The following is a 19,200-nucleotide window of genomic DNA, read 5'->3' as shown; positions in this document are numbered from 1 at the left end:
AATTCAAAGCCTGTGAGCTGTGCCTTGGTACAAAACATTTCTCTTCAGCAGGTAGTGCTTTTTCACCATGTTGAGCTTATGGAGGAGAAACTAAACTAAAAGGAGGATCCTGACAAATGAAGTGGTGCTTGATTGTGGATGAGAAAGCAACAGTGAGTGACATATCAATATCAGTGAGAGTGTAGAGGGTGCAGAAGAGAAACAAAACCAGTAAATCCAATCGCTTTGAAATTACCTTTGCAAGGTGACCTGGGCTAAACTCTTCTCTCCAGCTTGAAAARGATATGTGTCTCTTCCTGTTGCTGGAACAGCCTTTTTGACGCATGGATAACCTTGTTTAGATGTGAGCAGTCCTGCAGCTGCTCTGATTAACACTATCTGAACCAGCCTCCTGTCACCTAAGGAATCAGAGCTCTGAAAAAGTGGTAAGGAGTCCTTTGAACCCTGCTGCCTTAGTGTCTGCGTCCAAGAGGTTCAGCCAAAGCTCTCCCCAGTCCTGGAAAGAATCTAAGTGCTAGTGACATTCCAAGTAAAAGATAAAGAAACCTGCTCTATTTCTTAGGCTCTCCCCTCTACTGCACATAAGCCAATAGAATATGGTTATTATATATAAGAAACAGCTACTCAGTATCAGACAGATATTTGGAATGGAGGAATAAATATGTGTTGAAAATCTGATCCTTACAAATTCAAAACAGAGCAGCCTGAGACTTAAAGAGGTGAGGGAAGCATCCTGCAGAAAGAGATTATAGAGCTTGCTAAGAGAGTGAGAGTCAGCCAGATTTTGATCTTAGTTACGTTGAATAAATCTGAAACAACTCTGTTGATCGGACTAATCCCAGTGCTTTGTGTTCAAACTAAACTGTATTTAAAAATATATTATTTTCAAAAAGATCCTCATGCTTATATGGGAAAAGGATCACATAAATAATATTCATCTGTGTTTATGCAGTGCATTTCATTCACAAATAGCAATACTTTTATATAACACAGAACATTTGCCTGTTTTCCTGCAGTCCCAGTGAAAATAAGGTACAGTGATAGCAGTGGGCTTGCTTTGTACCCAGAGATCCAATTAATGCTTATGTTGTGCTCCAGAAGGGCAAAGAAGCGTATAGCTGGGAATCTGGATTTCCTCCTTCTGCCAATGTGGTTCATTTCCCCCAAAAGTCCTTTGGTGCAGGCAACATTCTCGGATCATATCATGGCATGACTGTGCTATGCTGGGGCAGCTTGGTGAGGGGGGCCAAATGCAGAGGGGATAAAGGAAACAAAGATGACAGGGAATCTGCGTAGCACTGGCAGCTCTGTCTCATATTTCTACCATATTCCTTAGCATTTCTAGAGAGGGGACTATATCACAGTCAATAAATGCATCTGTTTTCATAGAAGGCTTAGTCCACAAACTATCAAAGCTAATAGAAATCTGTTGATTGACTACAGTAGACTGTGGATCAGTCCTCATTCCCTCTGCATTTGGCCTTTTCCCTCAGTCCATGCATCACAACCTAACTGCTTATAAATCTATGATTTAAAGAAACATAGATGATGTGTGAAGGTCCCTTTAAAAAACAGCAAAAACAGTTCAACCATGTTGTTTTTAAAGCAGTGGCTGAAGCTGACAATAAATTTGGATTGAAAAGCTGTGCTGTCCAAAAACTGCAAACACAAGTCCTAAACAAAATCCATATGTGCCTCTCGGAGATGCAGGTGTCAAAGATATTAAGGCACAAAATGCTTTACATTAAAATAACTTCAAGGACAAGGTTAAGCTCCAAAAACTCCAATGTAATTCAGAGTTAAGCACAACAGTTAGTCTTTAATATGATCAGATGGTAGAAAGTATATGAAACTCATTGCTTGAAGGAACTAGTAGCACCTTATCTAGGTAGTATGAACTTTCATACAGATTCAAGCCAAAGATGTAGTTTCAGTTTAAACACTCAAAAGGTTACTAGTTGTTTTTTAGCTTTCTAGGGCTAATGTCAGGCTCTTCACATTATTTTAATATATTTTCTGCAGCTTAATTTCCTGTGTTTTCTTTTATAGTGGCATAAAAAAATGCCCAGCAAAACTCTGAAGTAGTTATAAAACACTTTCTAGGTTGCTCCGTTTTAATTCCTGGTCTAAGGTTGAACCATTATATGAATCTATCAATCATTCTTCCAGCCAAGGAAGCAAATTGAAAGAAGTTTTGGTGCATTTTGAATCCTGTCTGAAGTATCTTTGAAGCTCTGATGAAACAGTTATCTTGGAAAAATTCTGAGCAACCTATCATGTCAATACAAAGACTGGAAGTTCTAGTCCTGTCCTCCATRTGTGCAGATACATTTTTTTTTCAGTGCATATTGGAAGCTGGTTTACAGATAGATTGTTTGAATTTTTAGCGTTTAAAGGAACAAAATGGAAATAAGTGATAACCTTGATCTGGCAGTGACAGMAAACATTCCTTATGAAGCTAGTATCAAAGGCAAATTATAGAAAAAAATGAATATTGATCTGAGCCCAGGTCAATATGAAGAATTAGACATTTCACAAGAATGCCTATTTCATTTTATTTCCAAATCAGATTTTTTCCAAATAAACAATTTACTTGAACCATCTGACAGTTACCCACTGTTAGGACTATGCATAAACCAGGACATCTCACTAATTTCTGATGCTGTGTAACATTCTGTGAGTCCTTTATATTCCAACTTGTTTGTACGCACAGAGTAACCATAAACAGGCATGGCTTTGTATTTCTCTGACACCTCCACAGGAGTCAAGTGCAGACTGCAGAAATTTGAAAATTGCTTTTATCAATAGATAATAGTAAGTAGTTCTCCAGTTATGACTACTAACTGGTGTGTATGTTGGTGTGCCTGTTCCCCAGCCTCCTGTACTGTGACTGCCAAAAGCTCAGGTCACAGGTTATTTCTGATTTCTTTTTCATCATCTGAGAAGTACAAAGGTGGGCTGTGAAGGCAGTGGCACAGCTACCAGGCCTACAGGCAGTGTGATGTCATGTATTAAAGGTCTCGAGATTCAGATGCTGAGGTAAAGTAACAAGAGAAGGTAGAGATGGACATTGGAGGGGAGCTGAGCATGCACTGTTTCTTCCATGAAATGAGGCTCATGTCAACCATGTGACAAAGTGGGCAGGATGCTGAGAATGTAGCCAGTTTTTCCCAAAAGTGAGATGTGCCTATAGCTCCAAACTCATATTTCTGTCAATATTCTCTTATTCAAGTGCCGATTGCCTATTCCTTGGTGTCAGGAAAGCAATCCTAGTAGGACTCACTGGTAAGGTGGTTATGAACTTCAGAGAGGAGTTCATCAGTTAGAGAATATAGATAGGTATTATTCTCTGAATGAACAGTTCAGACAGAAGCATGCATAAAGGTTTTAAGTGGTCAAGATTTTCAGGAGTCTGACTGTTTCTATATTATCAGACGGACAATCCAGCTGCTTCCAAAACTGTAGACAATGTTGTATGAATAAAGAATAAAACAGGTAGGACTTTCAGCATGCAGTTGATTCATTAATGTTCATTAATGTTCATTAATGATTATGAAGTCTTCTCACTCTTGTATTCCAACAGTAATTCTACAGAACTCTCTTTCTGCACACTGAGTTCTCTTTTTCCTCAATTTTTTAGCACTGTATTTTTTATGGAGACACTTGAAGGGACTTTCAGTTGTACATGTGGTACACTACTCCATCATGGCTAGATTGGACTTTGTAGGTGACATTTAGGTCAGGTGTTTGAACTCCTCCAGGGCTAATGGTTGATAGATACAATGGAGCTATGTGAAGGCTGCCCTACTCACAGTACTTTTAGGAACCGCAGTTATTGTAATGTTGTACTTTCAATGCCAAACTTAATTGATGCTTGTGCTGCCTTTGATCTTTTTCATCTGAACATTTCTGCCAAGATCTAACCTTTCTCAAGCAATGATTTATACAGAGATACTCCTCCACAAATCCTTAATCCCAATTAGTCTGAGTATCCTTGATGCATCAAACACGATGCTCCAATCAGCTGTGTGTAGTGGACTTAGAATTCAGTATCAAAATCACTAATATGCTGTTGATGTTTTCCACCAATGATGTATTTTATAAGATTTCTCCATAATTTTTCAAGCCTTTCATAAAATGACAGCTCCTATTGCTGTTTCTTTTCATCTCACAGACTAAATCTAGGCCTTTAGGTGGTCTATAAGGTGCCTTTTTTATTGTTATTTTCCAAAAATACGCCATGTGTCGACTTTCAGTAGCTACAATATTTGCTCCTGTCAATTCAGATTTCAGTAGGGATCACAAAAGAAAGAAATGCTGTCTGCACTTTATTCTTCTTATGAGACTCTCTCTGTGGCCTTCTTCCTTACTCCTCTCACTATTGTATAGAAGAAAGGAAATCACAGGCTCAGAGACTGTGTGTACTACTGCCTCAACAAAATCTCTCTGTGGGGTAAGATGGAAAATGGGTCTCTTGGCAACACAGTTCGTGAAGAAATTTGGTTGTTCAGGGACTTATGCAATAGAGGGACAGATTGGTATACAGAGAGGAAAAGAGTTTCCATGGTTGAAGCTTGTCAGAGTTGAGAACCCCCAGGATCTTTCATAGCAGGGCACAGATCTGATCTTTCAGACAGTGGAGAGTTTCACAAGTTACATGTGAAGTCTGGATCCATCTCCATATTCTCATAAAATACTCAGGTGCTTGAACCATCAATACTGATTCAGACAAATCTTTTAGAAGGATGGTATGCTCTTTGACAGGTTATTCTGGAAGATTTTTGATCTTGAATATTGTTAAAATATTTGGTTTTCAATCTGAAAGTCAGGATATGAAGTGTTTCTGACTTGAATTTCAGACAGTTTAGCATCAGTTGACAGAGGTGCATCTTACCTGGGAGATAACAGCTGTTCTTTTACCAACAGCATGGAAAACAGCATCTGCTCAGTAAAAGACTACCTAAACATCTCTTAATATTAACATTTCTTCTTAACGTTTCTACTCCAGCCTCACACCCTTCTATTTAAGGCAATTAAAACTCCTTGTGACTCCAGTGAGATCTGGACCATGAGTTTCTCACTTAGTAATATGAGAAGGGTTGGTGGTTGCAGTAAGAACTGTGTAGAGAACAGAAGATTTAGGAACAATGTCCCCCCCTCCTTCAAAATTCTTTGTGAAATAGATTGGGGTTTTTTTGAAAGGAAGGATGGGAAGATTGGAACTGAGAACCTGAGAGCTTTGATGTGTGAGCTGGGTAGAAATCAAAACCTATCCACCAAATGTTTTAAATTCAGTGTATGTGCATTCTGCAAAGGAAAGCCATTGCACCAGAGCATTCCAACTGCCCAGGCTGAAGATTTTGGTTGCAATTCAGTGCAAGATGCATTGTATTATACACATGCTTCTGTGTTTACTTATATGATATAGGGTCAATGGGAGGTGTAAGTACTTAGCACATTGCAGGACTGAGTTTTTAAGAATATCTAAGCTACAGAGTGCCGTGTGTTACCTGGGCTAGCTCAGCAACAGGAAGGCATCAAGTAGAGGTAGCACTGAGCTCACTGCAAGTTCATTTTCTGTGCTTCTCAAGAGGGTTTCACCCTGCAGTGAGCTCTGTGCTGTCCTAATCCAGGGTCTAAAGTAGCTAGTAGTTTGGAGGCATGGGTATCACTAAGTCATGCTGCAGTCTACCATGTAGACGTAGCCTCATTTATTTTTAGGTGATGTTCTCGGACCACAGTTGTCAGATACCTGATCTGGTCCGTCTTTGTGTTTTGTCCAAGTATTTATATATGTACCACCTGGCATTTTGCTGTTATATCAATATCTAAGGAACAGCAAAAAGTACATCAGAAAAGTAGTTTGAATTTGATACAGACTGAAAAATCATAGTACAATAGGAGCCTAAACATAAATGTGTTACTAATCATGAACTTTCCTGGAAGCCAGTATGTTCAGTCAGGGCAGCAAGCTTAAAAAATACTGGACCCAGATGGGCTGATTCATACATCAGCGTGCAGTCTAATCCACTGAGAAATCAAACCAGGAAATGGAATATGGAAACCCTGTCTAAATCCTGCAGTGTGCATCTTTACTTCTAGTGTAAGCTTGCTCCATCTTATATTTACATATTCCAGAGTGTATTCAAAAATTCTAAAACTTAAACGAGAGTCCAGATGCTTTCAGTAACAATCGTTCAATGTAGAAATTATACAATTTAGAATAAATGTTCCATTTGTAAAGGCACTGTCCATAATAGTGCCATAAAGATGCTTTAAGAACTTGTACATCAAGTTTGTTTTCATGACAGGAGATAGGAGGTCTGAAGTCCTCTTGGTAGCACCAGAGCTGATCCAGCTCTAAGAATGGCAGTGAATTATCTCCCTAACTCTGTAAATCACCTCTCCTCTGAGGCTGCCTGAGAATCCTGAGGTGGGAGAAGGGAGTTCAAGCTCTGAGGCTGTGGTAAGATGTGCAATTTTAGTTCCAGCTCAGCTGATAACCCTTAGCCCAGCTTAGCATATCTGACTGCAGAAAGAGTACCAGTGCATCTGATGTCCTTTTGGGGCTCAAGGAGTGTAAAAAGAGTCCCAATGAGATGTGAAGCTAGTTTCTTTGGTCACATGTGTGTGATGATAAGAATATAATTCAGATAATAAAGTAAAATATTTTTCAGAGCTGCAAAAGGGAGGAATATTTAGTTCTGTGGAAGACACAAGGTCTGGATTTTGCCAATACTGTGAAGAATAAGTTTCAACAAGCTATGAAAAAGCTAGCAATGAATCTGTGGTAGAAGCTGGTAGGATAAACCACTGGCAAAAAGTGGAAGATGCTTCATAATATATGTCTGACGACTGTTTAGGATTCATGGTGGCTGGTGCCGGGGAGACAGGATACAAACACTGCATCTCTTTGTGCCAGCAAGACCAGTGTCACTATGGATGCGGGAGACTAATTCCAAGGGGAGAGCAGTGCCAACTTTTCTCAAAGGAATCCCTTCAACAGCTCCTCCACTTAGGTAGTTATGAAGTTCAGTTTCCAAAGAAAGTTGCCGCCTCCTGGCATTACCTCTGCTTCATTAAATAAGGAGGCACTTATTTGGGCAGTTACGCTCTACAAGGCCTGCAGAAAGTCAGGAGGAAGAGCCTGAAGTCACTGTGACTAGCACTACTCATTTCTGAAATGCAGCTCGAGAAACAGGGGAAACATACGTGACAGAACATAACGAGCATTTATGAGAGTGATTCAAATCGATGGCTGATGGCCAGAGCTTAGGCATCTTCCATTACAAAATAACCAGTGGAACCTGAGAGGTGAAATTCCCGCGTATCATGGGATGCTGCACAAAAGACATCGTATGTCAGACACACGGAAATGGAAAACTGGAATGAGATGTGCAAGAATAATGACTGAGATTCCTATTCAGGTCAGGCATGAACATTACCACTGAATACAGAGCATCCAAATATGAGGTATGTAATCACTGCAGAATGCAAATAACCACGGAAATCCCAGAAGATTCTTGTGATTTGCCTAACATTGGTGCAGATCTGTATGTGAATTACAGATTCAGTTAGGGAAAAAATATTGCTTAGTGGCACTCTTACTCATACTTTTTAATGAGCTACTGCCCAACTCATACTCCAGCAATTTACAGCCCATCATATGTGGCAGACAGGCTACAGCTGGATTCCAGGAGGAGTTAAGGGAAGATAATGGATCACAATTCAGGAAGGTATCATGCTGATAATTTTCAGGATTTATCAGTTTAAACACAGTATAAAATGCTTGCTGAAGACTGTATGAATAGCAAGAACTTTATTTGATAAGAGATTTGAGAGTTTACTGGGGCCCTTACTCTTTCTCACTAGGTTATTGCAGAATGCCTTAAAATCTTCATTGGGATCACCACGTTTACAGCCATATGAACTGAGAAAAGCCAGAGTTCACTACCAAAAAGCACTTGAATCAGAGACAATCCATCTAGAAGCATTTATTATTATGTACTAAATACTGAACAGAGATATTAAAAAAACACTTTCTGCCCCCAAATGTCAATTACACRCAAGAGTGGGATTTCTCTGTTTTAACTTTAGCTGTCAAAAAAGTAAGTATCTAGCATAAGCTATTTGCCTGGGCTCCCTCAACAGTCAGTGGAGAGAGAGAGGCATCTCCAGAGAAAAGTTCTTCTCATTCTGGATAACGGAATGAATCACCCTCTGGGGACAGTGTGTTTCCAACAGCTATAAGGGTATCTAGATAATTCCCTTGCCTGTTGGAGTTTAGAATAGTTGTAAAAACAGACCAGTTTTTGGATGCACAGGTCCTTCTTTTCATCTGAAAACTAAGGAGGGGGTTGTGTTTCCAACATCTTACCCATTTTATCTAACTATACTAGTTGATCAGATAAAAGCTATTTACCTTACAAACTTTCTTTCCTAAGTGTTAGACCATGATAGCTAAAACTGTCCCGTCAGCTAGGTGCCAAACTGGTAGATCTAAAGTTGGATAGGATGGATCTCATCCCAAGACACAGGAAGAGTGAGATTATCCAAAGAACGCCCAATAGTTATCATCACTGCAAATGAGAATACAAGCAAGAAGTGGCTGACAGCCTGCTGAAGCTACAGTCAAACCCTCCATACCAGGGCCAAGCGCAACTGCTGTCCCAGCAGGTCTGTGCTAGCGAGGAAGAAAATGATGTCTAGGTGCAACCTAAGTTTTTTCAAACCTTTTGGGGATCTCCAGGGTGCTGCTGAGACATAACCTACCTAGCCACCGATGATAAAAACAGTAATGACAAGAGAAAGAGACTTGAGGTATCGTTCTGTAGACTTACTGTGTACTTCAGTGGCTGAGAAGGCTATTGTGGAAAGAACTGTTTTGATAATATGATGCCTTGTGATCAGAAAGCCATTAAGATATAGTGACAGTAATTATGACGCGTCTGACCTTTTTATCTGTAAATTGGATCAGGTTGCTTTCCTTGACTATACAGAGGTATGTGGAAAGAAACACTGCTTAGAATATAAGATAGAAAAGACAAAGCACTGGAAATGTCTTGGAGGAAACAGGCCTGCACTGATGAGCAGGGATTAATCATGTAAGTTTGGGAAGCTGCCRTATCTCTTCAATGATAACTGGCATTTAAAGGCACATGCTGCTACAGGATGTGTTAAAACCAGCCTTGTGGACTGACAGCTGTTACTATCATATGGTATATATACTCTTTGTACTCTGGGACAAGGCAGGAATATGCTGCAGGAAGGATGGGACTCACCTCCCTGAACTACAGACAGTAACAATGTAGGTGTCTGTGTCCAAAGCAGTGGTCTAATTCTGTTACAGTCTACAGAAAATATCAGAGCTTCCAGGATACAACTCATCTGACCCGTGTAGACTTCTGTCATGACACCAGATGAGTTATGCACTGGAAATGCTTGTTTATCCTCACTGATTACAAGGGGGTTCTAGATACCTAGATCAGATATTGCTATCTACGTCTGGTCAGATGAATCCTACCAACAGTAGACCAGTGGGTTCCATTTACACTCCAGTGAGTGCAGCCAGTCCACTCCAAGCCCTGCTGAACAGCAAACTGATTCCCGCGTGCAGGTCCCTCCACCCTCTGCTCACAGGTTTTGGTCAGGGAACAGCTGTTTTCCTCGGACAGTGAAACTCCCTCCGGAGCGAGTCAAATAAAAACCCTTTCTACGATGCTGCATGAATACCCTTTTATAAGTGGAAATGAGGGGTGCCACTAAGACAGACATTTAGGGAAAAGCCCCAGTCAGATCTAGCAGCCATTAGGCCATGTCGGGAATGTTGTAACAGCCTTATGAAAGATCCTGCCTAGTCTCTTTCATACAGTGGTTCTTAATAATGAGCATATAATAAATGTACAGTCTGGAGGAATTTACTATACAGTATCCAATTGGATTTATATAGTCATAAACTTCCACAGCACTGCTTCTATGATTTACAACACTCCCTACTAATTATGAAGCAATGCCTGGATATGAGAGGTAAAAGGCAAATGTTACCAGACTGGTTGTATAGTGATATTATACAAATGCACATTTGCCACAGCAATTTAGAATTACGTATTAACAGAGAACCATTGCAAGTAACGATGTGTTTTAGCCTGCTCTTATGAAAAGTACCAAGTAGAAACTGTAGGAAGGCTGTGGGACAGGGTGTTTACTGTGATGGTGTTCGGAGATAAGAGAAGGAGTGGGGAGGGGATGCTTCACAGACAGCTGTGAATGAACTTCTGCTACCTTCTGCCTGGTGGGAAGGGTTTGGACTTAGCAGCTTAGCTGATCCTTTTCAAAACCTATACTTCTGATTTTCTAAAAAGAAACCACCATCAAAAATACTACAACTCACTATAGAACAAGCCTACCTCATGACCTGAGCGGGTATAGAAGGACGTTTACTTCACAGAAGTTTTCCAGCACAGACATTTCACAATTGCTGTTACTCAGCATAGTAAATAGCTATTTCAGAAAGGATCGTGTGTCCTCAATATAAATTACCTGGGCATCGTGGGCAGCACAGCTGTGGTACGTGCACAGGAGAAGGACAGTGTAGGCTTGGGCATCGTATCCTGCTGCACAGTACGTTTCCATTCTGCAGGTGGAACATAATACAGTGCTTTAAGGGAATGGGCCAACTTGCAAGTTTCTGTGCTCTCCATTCTACACCTAGATACTTGAAAAACAAATGCTTTTTTTTACAACATTCTGATTTCACTTACACTGGGGTAAGCCCAGACTATTTCCACTGCCCCTGAATTTATGCTGAAGGTCAGAATGTAGCATAAACTCATACAAACATTAAAATCATAGGAAGTGCTTAAAAATGGATTTCAACAATCTTCGTCTGTGTTTTCTTTTGAGCAGATTATGCTTAAGACTTGTTTTTGCAGAGCTAAGACATAGATAGTGAATAGTAGGTCTCTGAGATATCCCCTACTGAGGGTTAGTTCAAGACCGCAAGAGACAATAGTGTCTGTAATTTTTCCTGAAAACTGTGGAGAGTCTTTTGTTTTCATTTGATGGGTTCCCTGGTAGACAAAGAACACCAGTTGGTAAGTAGCCATTTTTCTAAGAAATACGAGCGAGTCTTGAGAATAGTGTTCATTATTCATGTCATTAACATAATATTCTATTTGACCACATCTAAGTTTGATTTATAATTAAAATATAGGGAATTTTCAGTCTCCAGTGTCTGTAACCAGAAAAGACTATCCATTTCAGATTCCCATTTCCCATCAATAATTCATCCTCCTAATTTAGCTCTGAGTTGCTCATGTTTATAGCAAGAAAGATCTTTCAGCATGAACACTGATACTATGCTATGATTGTAGTTTTGGGTGCTGTTAGAAATAAAGCCACTTCATTTTCATATGCCTTCTGGAGCACTGAAATGTTTCCAGTGGAGGTGCAGACTGAGATTTCATATGTGTAGGCTTTTCTAGCCATCTCCTTCAAAATTATCCATTGACTCCTAAATATCTGTGGACTACAGGCTGGAATCATACTGTTAGAAGATCATTGCTAGCCATAGACTATGTCTGTGCATCTCTGGAAAGAGACTCTAAAAGTGATATTRTCATCTGTTTCCAATATGATGACTGAAATTAAATATACTGACTTTACAGAGCAGGGCTGGAGACTCTCTGAGAGACAGGGACTATGGTTGGGCTGCATGGCTCCTGGCCAGCAGGCCCTCACCTGGGAGCCTTTAAAGCACTGGTGCGGAGGAACGGCTGGCAGGCTCTGCTGGCCCGGAGCGCGTGGCTTCCTCGCACCATGGCCCCCCTTCCCCTTCAGTCACTAGTCCTGCAAAATCTCCTGATGCCTATGTTCGCTTCTTGTGCACGACCAGTTGTGATAAAAACTCTGCAGGCCAGCTTCTCCTCTCGGTGCTGCCTACAGTACTCCGCCGTTTGCAGCAGGACCTAACTATTTTAATGGATCTTATGCTTAATGAGACTGATCTTATGCTTAGATTCACAGAGATATTTGGGAGACCAAGCCCTACTGGCTCGAGTGGGACTTAAGCTCCTATACACCTTTGTGAGAGAGAACCATGCTGAGCGTTTCTGCTTCAGATACCCAAAGAATAACAATGCAGCTCTCTTCGTTTGCTGTATTAGCAGTGCTAAATGCAAAGAGCATTGATTTTAGCCCCTGAAGTCTGCAGATCTGACTTTGAACACAAGCAGGAGGCTGCTCTATTTTAAAGAGTGAAATAATGATCTGGCAAATTGTGAGTGCTTTAATTTACCAGACAGTAACAGTCAACAGTCTCCACTGTGTATTTGGGGAGGGGGAGGAGAAGGGGAAGAGGGTGAGAACACTGAATTATGTTTAGTTTTATTCTGGTTTAAGTGTGTAAACTCTAACTTGTAAAAACTACTACTACACACACAAAACTAGGATATTTTTTAATGCCATGCTGAATAATTTGGCCTCTGTTTGGTTAGGTTTGTCTCGCCTTTTTCTTAAACATCAGAAGTGTGCATGCTGGGTTGGGGGGGAATTGTTTAGAGAAGGTGCAGAGATCCCTCTCGGTTGCCTGGCTGATGTGACCTGTTTTGTGCGGTGATCATGTGGATCATGGTGCTTGAGGCTGGCAGAGAAATTTTCCCTTGTGGTCACAGTGGTGATGAAGACCCCTGGGGATGTGTTTGCTTTCCCTCCAGGGTGAGGGAGTAGATGCTGGTCCAGACTCTGTACATGTCCTTTGCCTAACTGGTTTCCTGCCAGGGAGTTATAGCGGGTGACACTCGGCTCCCTTATTTGCTGTCTGTGGCAAACTCTAGTTTCATTTCTTTATGCTGTAATGTTATCAGGTCTGTGCTTGTGGTCATGGGATGTTATCTAATGCTTTATATAGCCTTAATTTTATTAATATTATGAATTACTGAGAGTTTCCTGCTGATCTGGAGTTCTCACTGTAGGCTAGTGCTCTGGTGGTGTTTCTCTTGCCCCGGGCAAAGCTCGAAGAAAGGGCCGGATGCTGCGGATGCTCTTTGGGGGTTTCCTCCCAGGCAACGACACAATCTTGTTCCACGGACCCCCCAGCGGCCTTGCTGCTGCAGCGAGCCCTAGTTGTGTTTTGCACCCTCACTGTACGTCAGAGGTGGAACAGGGCGAATGAGCAAGCGGAGCCCAGAGCCACTTCGGGCTGCAGGTACTGACAGCTACCACAAGCAGAGTTTCCATCTCTGCTTCCCTTGTTGCCCTCTTCTGTCACTCTGGTCTTCCACATCCGTGTGAGAAGGAGAGAAATAAAATACATCCCGCCTGCTGGCCTCTCGCAGTGCAGGGGGATGCCTGGATCACAGCAGTGCTGCTCTCCAGAGGAGGGTTGCATGTGCTTTCCCAGCCCTCCAGACTCTCTAACATCTTCCTGAAAATCATTGAGCAATGATTTGTATCCACATCTCTAGGGTTTCCAGCGATTTCATCCCCACCCAAGGCACAGCCTTCCAGCAGTTTAATGAGTGTTTTACCACACACTGTTTCTGAGGGAGTTTTAAGCTTTTGCATACAGATCAGCAAAAGTGATGGAAACTCCTTTTAGCTTTAAAGGGAGGCTTTTCCTCCTCTTCCTAGTRCACTGCTTTTGCTCTTACAGATGCTCTGTGCACAGATGTGAGATGCAGCCAAGCTTGTGGGACTACTGTTTGTATATCTCTGCACAAAAGTGTAGTAGCAGATCCCTCAGAGCAAATCCTGCACAGGGGCCCAATATTTTACACTTGCAGGGGGGAGAATAGCCAAGAAGATTTTATTTCACATTAAATACAGCAGGCAAAATTCAGCATCTGGCGTGTCTCATATGTTAGTGATTAAGATCCCTTATTGTTTAGTCATTTTTAAAGTACTCCAAGGGACAAATTCTGCCCTCATTTTCCTGCCCCCCCCCAAGCTGTGTAGGACATGCTTAGGGGGTCTATGACTGCTGTGTCTTAGCATCAGGCATCAGCTGACGGCAGCGAAAGGGTTTGTCCTTTCACGTCCTAGCCAAGTCCCTCTGCTCCCYGTGCCCTTTTCTCGTTTCTCATTGCCTCATTCTTCTTTCCGAGATTTTTGTAAACGGTGATATCCCTGCCTGTTCCTTCAGCACRGTAAGGCAGCAGATGCTTTGACTGTGCAAATGCCTTTTGGAAGATGTGGGCACTGTCTTTAGATCAAAACACAACYGAATTGTACTCTGCATAATCTTCCATGTTGGTGGAAGTACAAGGATTATACRGATGTAGGAGGATCTGGTTATTCGAGGTGTAGTGCTCTGCAATGAGCACAGCTTGTGGCTAGTTAAGGAGCTTTTTTGTCTGTCCTGTGCAAGCATTTGTGCCAGTATCGGCCTTCTCTGTTAATGCTTTCCCTGGGCTAGGATCACCTGCCTCTATTTCCCGCAGCTTCCAGGAAACTCAGCATGAATCAGAACCCCCGAGCRAAACCAGCTCCGGGCTCGTCATGGTGTAGATACAAGGTAAAGGCTTCTAGTCAGTTAAGCAAGCAGAAAAAGTTGTAAAAGAGCAGCAGCTGAACAGYCCTACCTCGGAGCAGAGACAGTTAACACAGTAAACAAGGCCGTAGGGTTCTAGATAAGGATGCCATCTTTCTCCTACGCGGTACTTCTTATCTTGAAACACACAGTATGTATCTGAATCTGTAAAACAGTGAAGAATTGAAAGAGAGGTGAAGAAATGATCCCATTCCGTGCTTGAGAAGTGTTTTATGTTTGCAGCGTTCTCTGTAGACTACGTTTGAGAATGATACATAAAATTTGGTGAAGATCTACTTTTTTTCTTTCCCTGGAGAATCACACTTTAAAATTGGGATGCCCTTAATTTTTGATGCTGTTGTTTCTAACTTCCCAAACCAAAATAAAGTGACCTCCCCATTCTCTCCAAAGTTGCAGCTCCTGAAACAGCTGGCAAAACGGCTTTCATACACGGTGAGTTTAGCCTTTCACCTGTGGAAGATGTAGTTTCAGATCCTATTTAGGTCACAAAATTAAAGCTCTCAATTGCTCAGACAGGTTCACAGGAAACAAAACCTTTTCATTGCAAAGCCAAAGCAAATGCCTCCACTCAGGAAAAGCCCAGGCTCTAGAGCAGAGGGATTTCTGAACACAGGGACTACAAATGGAAGATGTGCACATTGCATTTACACTGCATATTCAGTATCACCATATTTTAACAACCCAATCAAATAAAAGCTTGTCATAGTATTTCAAAACACTTTGTGTTGACTTATATATGCATCAGCTTCCAAATTATTTAAGATCTTGCTTTTCACTAAGCACTTGTAATCTTGCAAGTACAGTTTTGCAGAAGTCCATCTACCTACCAGACATTACTGCCCTGTCTCTCACTGTCACATTATAGTTTCATGTTAAAAACTCAAATCTCTTCAACAGAAAGGGTTTTATTACAGCAATATTTCCATGAGAGAAGTACTTGCTGTTATCTTAATGATGTCCAAGCTCAGCTTGATTCACCACCCTCAGTATAAATGATGCTTCAGAGTATCAGACAAACTACCTGTCTTCCAAGAGATAATCCAAGAAAGGAACGTGTTTAACATTCACTGGCCTAAAAGAAGGTAGCAAGAGGTAGGGATTATTAGTAGCAACTGTGAAGCGATCTGCTTTCACTTCACACAAAAGCCTGACAAATGAAATGCAGGATCTGGAAAAGCAGCTGGCTGAAGTGGAGGTTGATAATTTCTCACGCTGCTTTCTCTGAACAGGGATACCTGCACTGTGTTTTCTTGCGAGTAAAGAAGGCCTTCTCTGAACCCTTCCCCCCCCCTTTTTTTTCCTTTTTTCATCTACCTGCTTAGAAGCAGAAGCTGCTGACACCGAGACTGCAGTTTTTAACTACTTCTCAAATGCAAGCAATGTGCTTTGCAAGAGGAAGGCCAAGACCTGGCATGCACAGGTGGGGAAACCATTCCAGATAGCTACTAACAAGGCTGTAGCAGTCAGTAACTCCTACAGACTTATTTGGGTAGTTATTCCTCCTTGCCATGCTTTCTGAAATGTGTTAACATCTCCCACAGATGACAGGCCTTGTAGAAATATTCCCTTTGCTTTGTTTGTGCTCTTTTCAATGCATCTCATCAAGTTTTTGACAGTGCGTAGACCTTTAATTTTCTCAAAGGATATATCTAATCCAGTTCATATGAGGTTGTTTTTGGAACACAACAGAGCAGTCTTGGAAGAGCTTCACGCTATCTGAAAACCTCAGCACAATAGTCTTACACATGGGACAAAATCCAGATAATCCGTCAGATGTTTATAGAGGTCACTAAAATGGAATTAAGCACTCCCCTGATTCAGAGCATTTGAAATTAAACAGATTCTTCAGCTGATGTGTTATGTTCTTTAGGACGCACTGAACCTGTATGGCTTTAGGAAAATGCACCCCAAAYGTGGGTGTGACCTGTTTCTACTAAATGAAGGATTAGAAGGAGGAYGAATGCTAGAGGGATTTGAGTGCAATTCCATGGCTTAGAACATTTTTGTTTGAAGATCGTTTCCGAACCATATTTGTCAGATAGAAGGAAAATTCCAAATGCGGGTGAATGTGACAGCTTTGTTTGAAGGTTACTTACGTTTTACTTGTTCTAGTTTACCTCCGTCTATGAAAAGGAGACAGAGCACAATGAAAAAGATAAAATGAAAATTCTCCAATCTCCACTTTCTTCTCATCTTTATCAACAAAAGTGAAAAACGGAGCCTCCAAAGTAGAGAACGTTGAGCTGTTGGGAAGAAAAGATTAAAAGAATTAAACTAGAGGCTGTAAGATGTTTAGTTCTCTGACATGATTTCAGCCAGCACACAGAAATCCTAAACTGCCAGAACCAAAAAATCTGTCTGTATTAGACATCTTCATTTAACAGAAAAAGCTTTGGCTTTAGATCAGTTCATATTTGGAAAAGGGACCTCATTCCCATTCATGAAAGCTGAAAAATGGGTATTACACCTTAGAAAGCCCTTATCTTGTCTCAAAGCAGAGAAACCCGGAAAGGAAGCAAGCTAAATTCTTAAAGTTCTCTTTCATGAGAAAAATAGTTGGGGAGATTTTCTTGGAGAGCAGCTCTTTTGGATGTAACTAAGGAAATACAGGTGTCAGTTGTAACGTGTTTGCTTCTTCATAAAATTAACCTTGGATATACACGGTACCTTAGCCCCGCAAAGTGGAAATACCTACTTGGGGTGAAATGCTGGCCGTGCTGTAGGCAAAGGGAATTTTCTTCATTGAATCTAATGGGCTTTCACCACTATTGAATTCACCCCCCCCCCATCTCCCAGCTACTATTGTTCTGGCATTGTGTATAATTAATTTTCCTAGCGTTAACCCTTTCACTGCCTTGAAATCTGAAAGTACAATATAGGAATGACATGCCATCTTCATTCTTGTAGATCTTTACTATCAAAACCTCGCACATGGAGCACAGCTTGATGTATTATTGTCTGAGAGGTGCAGAGATAGTATTGTGCTTGCTGCAAGCACCTTTCTATTTATCTTTTTCTGGCTTTTTTGAAGATGAATTATTTTATAATGAAAAAAAAGTGAGTGAATAATTAACTAAAGTAGAATTTATTTATTTTTAATAGCCAACATAAGATTCAAAATTAAGAAATATGTAGGCTCTTTACTGCTCATCAGAGATCATTGCAAAAGTATTATCTTCCCAAAATACACTTGTCCAAAATTTACAGTGTTGAAAAGGACTGGTTTTGATTTTAACAGCCTACAAGTGGATTCACAATGAGTTTTATGAAAGTGAAAAAAAGATTCACTATTGGAAAAATAAACAATCTGCTTTGTAAACTAATTTGACCGCTTCAAATTTCATGTTAATAATAGCCCCATACACGAAGAGCTTTCAGTTGACACATAACCAAAGCAGTAATATTTATTATATATGTATATTCAGAATTAAGTAGTGCACAGACAGTTTAGAGAAATGAACTAAATTGTTACTCAAACTATAAAGAAGTCACTGCAAGTTAACAACCACTTAAAAACCCCATCTCCTTAGCAGGACAATTCCATGTGACCTGGGATATTGCAAGAAAAAGTGGATGATTTGATTTTATTGGGGTGTTTTTATTGCCTTTACTGTTTAGGGGTTCTCCACTCAGTATTCCCAAAACACAACCAAAACGGACATCTTCCTTGACTAATCAAATCTATGCAACTACTCTGTGTATACTCAATAGGCTCATTCAAAATAATGCGCAGTGCATGTGAAAACATTCAATAGCATAATGCTACTTTAAAAGCACACTTCCTATGCAGTAACAAAATATAATTTTCCATTTATTTTGGAAGCAGAGAATAATATTCCAAATTCAGAAGAAAAGTTTAAGTCATGTTTTCCTTTCAACATGTTCAAATCACATAGGACATTTGTAAGCCAAACAAACTTTTAAGAACTTGTTTAAAATGAAAACCTCGCAGTTTAGTCTCAGGACATCATGCCTGCATTGAAAACAACAGTAGCACATCACTGGGACTGGCAGAAATGGGAATGTTTAAATACTTTGGCCTTCTTGGGGGTTGCTTAAGCAAACAATATTTACAAACGGAGCACAATAATCCTTTGTGCAGCTCTTTACCTGTTTGCTACATTGGTTAGCTCGGTTAGAAAGAGCTCAGAAATCCATCCGTTTTAAATGTCAGGTCTTCAAAAGGAAGAACATTTTAAATCTTGGGTTGCTTATGCTCCGAAACGCTGCACGGCGAGGTGAAATGGAGGAGTTAATAACAGAAATGGGATGGGGACTTTTGATGTCTTTCTTAATTCTCTTTAATTTCTGTATTGTTGTTACTCCAAATATAAACACATACTTTGCATTATTAGCACACTCCCTTTATCTCCCCAAAGGGCAACGTCCTAAAAATATTCTTGGATTTAAATAACCTCAGTTAGGATTAACCTGTTAATTATTGGTGTGTTTTGTACGTAGCAGAAGCAATGAACCTGAGCCACTTTTTATACCAGCGATCCACAACTGGAATGAGGCGTATAGGTCTGTTCGTGCCGCCGTGCCCTGCGGGGAGCGGCCAGCCCGCACCCCGTTTGGCCGTGGCACCGGCCCCGCCACGGTTTGCCGTCGAGGCCGAAAAGGGGACGGGGACGGGCCGGAGGAGCTGGGCG

At 40.9% G+C, this 19,200-nt stretch overlaps 1 protein-coding gene across 4 annotated transcripts in view; it reads right to left on the bottom strand.

Annotated features, from left to right (window-relative positions):
- CHRDL1 (chordin like 1) overlaps positions 1 to 16,788 on the bottom strand; it is a 42,152-nt gene extending 25,364 nt beyond the window's left edge. For 3 of the 4 annotated variants that reach the window (XM_026086326.1, XM_026086327.1, XM_026086328.1), the window contains exons 1-3: positions 16,645 to 16,741; positions 14,580 to 14,692; positions 10,540 to 10,633 (exon numbers count right to left, since the gene is read on the bottom strand). In XM_026086326.1, the coding sequence (XP_025942111.1) occupies positions 10,540 to 10,633; positions 14,580 to 14,692; positions 16,645 to 16,741 (304 nt within the window). Of the gene's footprint in view, positions 1 to 10,539; positions 10,634 to 14,579; positions 14,693 to 16,644 lie in introns of all 4 variants that reach the window. The other variant, XM_026086325.1, reaches the window with a different exon arrangement.
- Between the last annotated feature and the right edge of the window lie 2,412 nt (positions 16,789 to 19,200).

This window comes from Apteryx rowi, unplaced genomic scaffold (assembly GCF_003343035.1).
Source record: "Apteryx rowi isolate R43461 unplaced genomic scaffold, aptRow1 scaffold_69, whole genome shotgun sequence".
NCBI lineage: Eukaryota > Metazoa > Chordata > Aves > Apterygiformes > Apterygidae > Apteryx > Apteryx rowi.
Note: the sequence above shows the minus strand (reverse complement) of the source record. Positions and strands in the feature narration are given on the sequence as shown.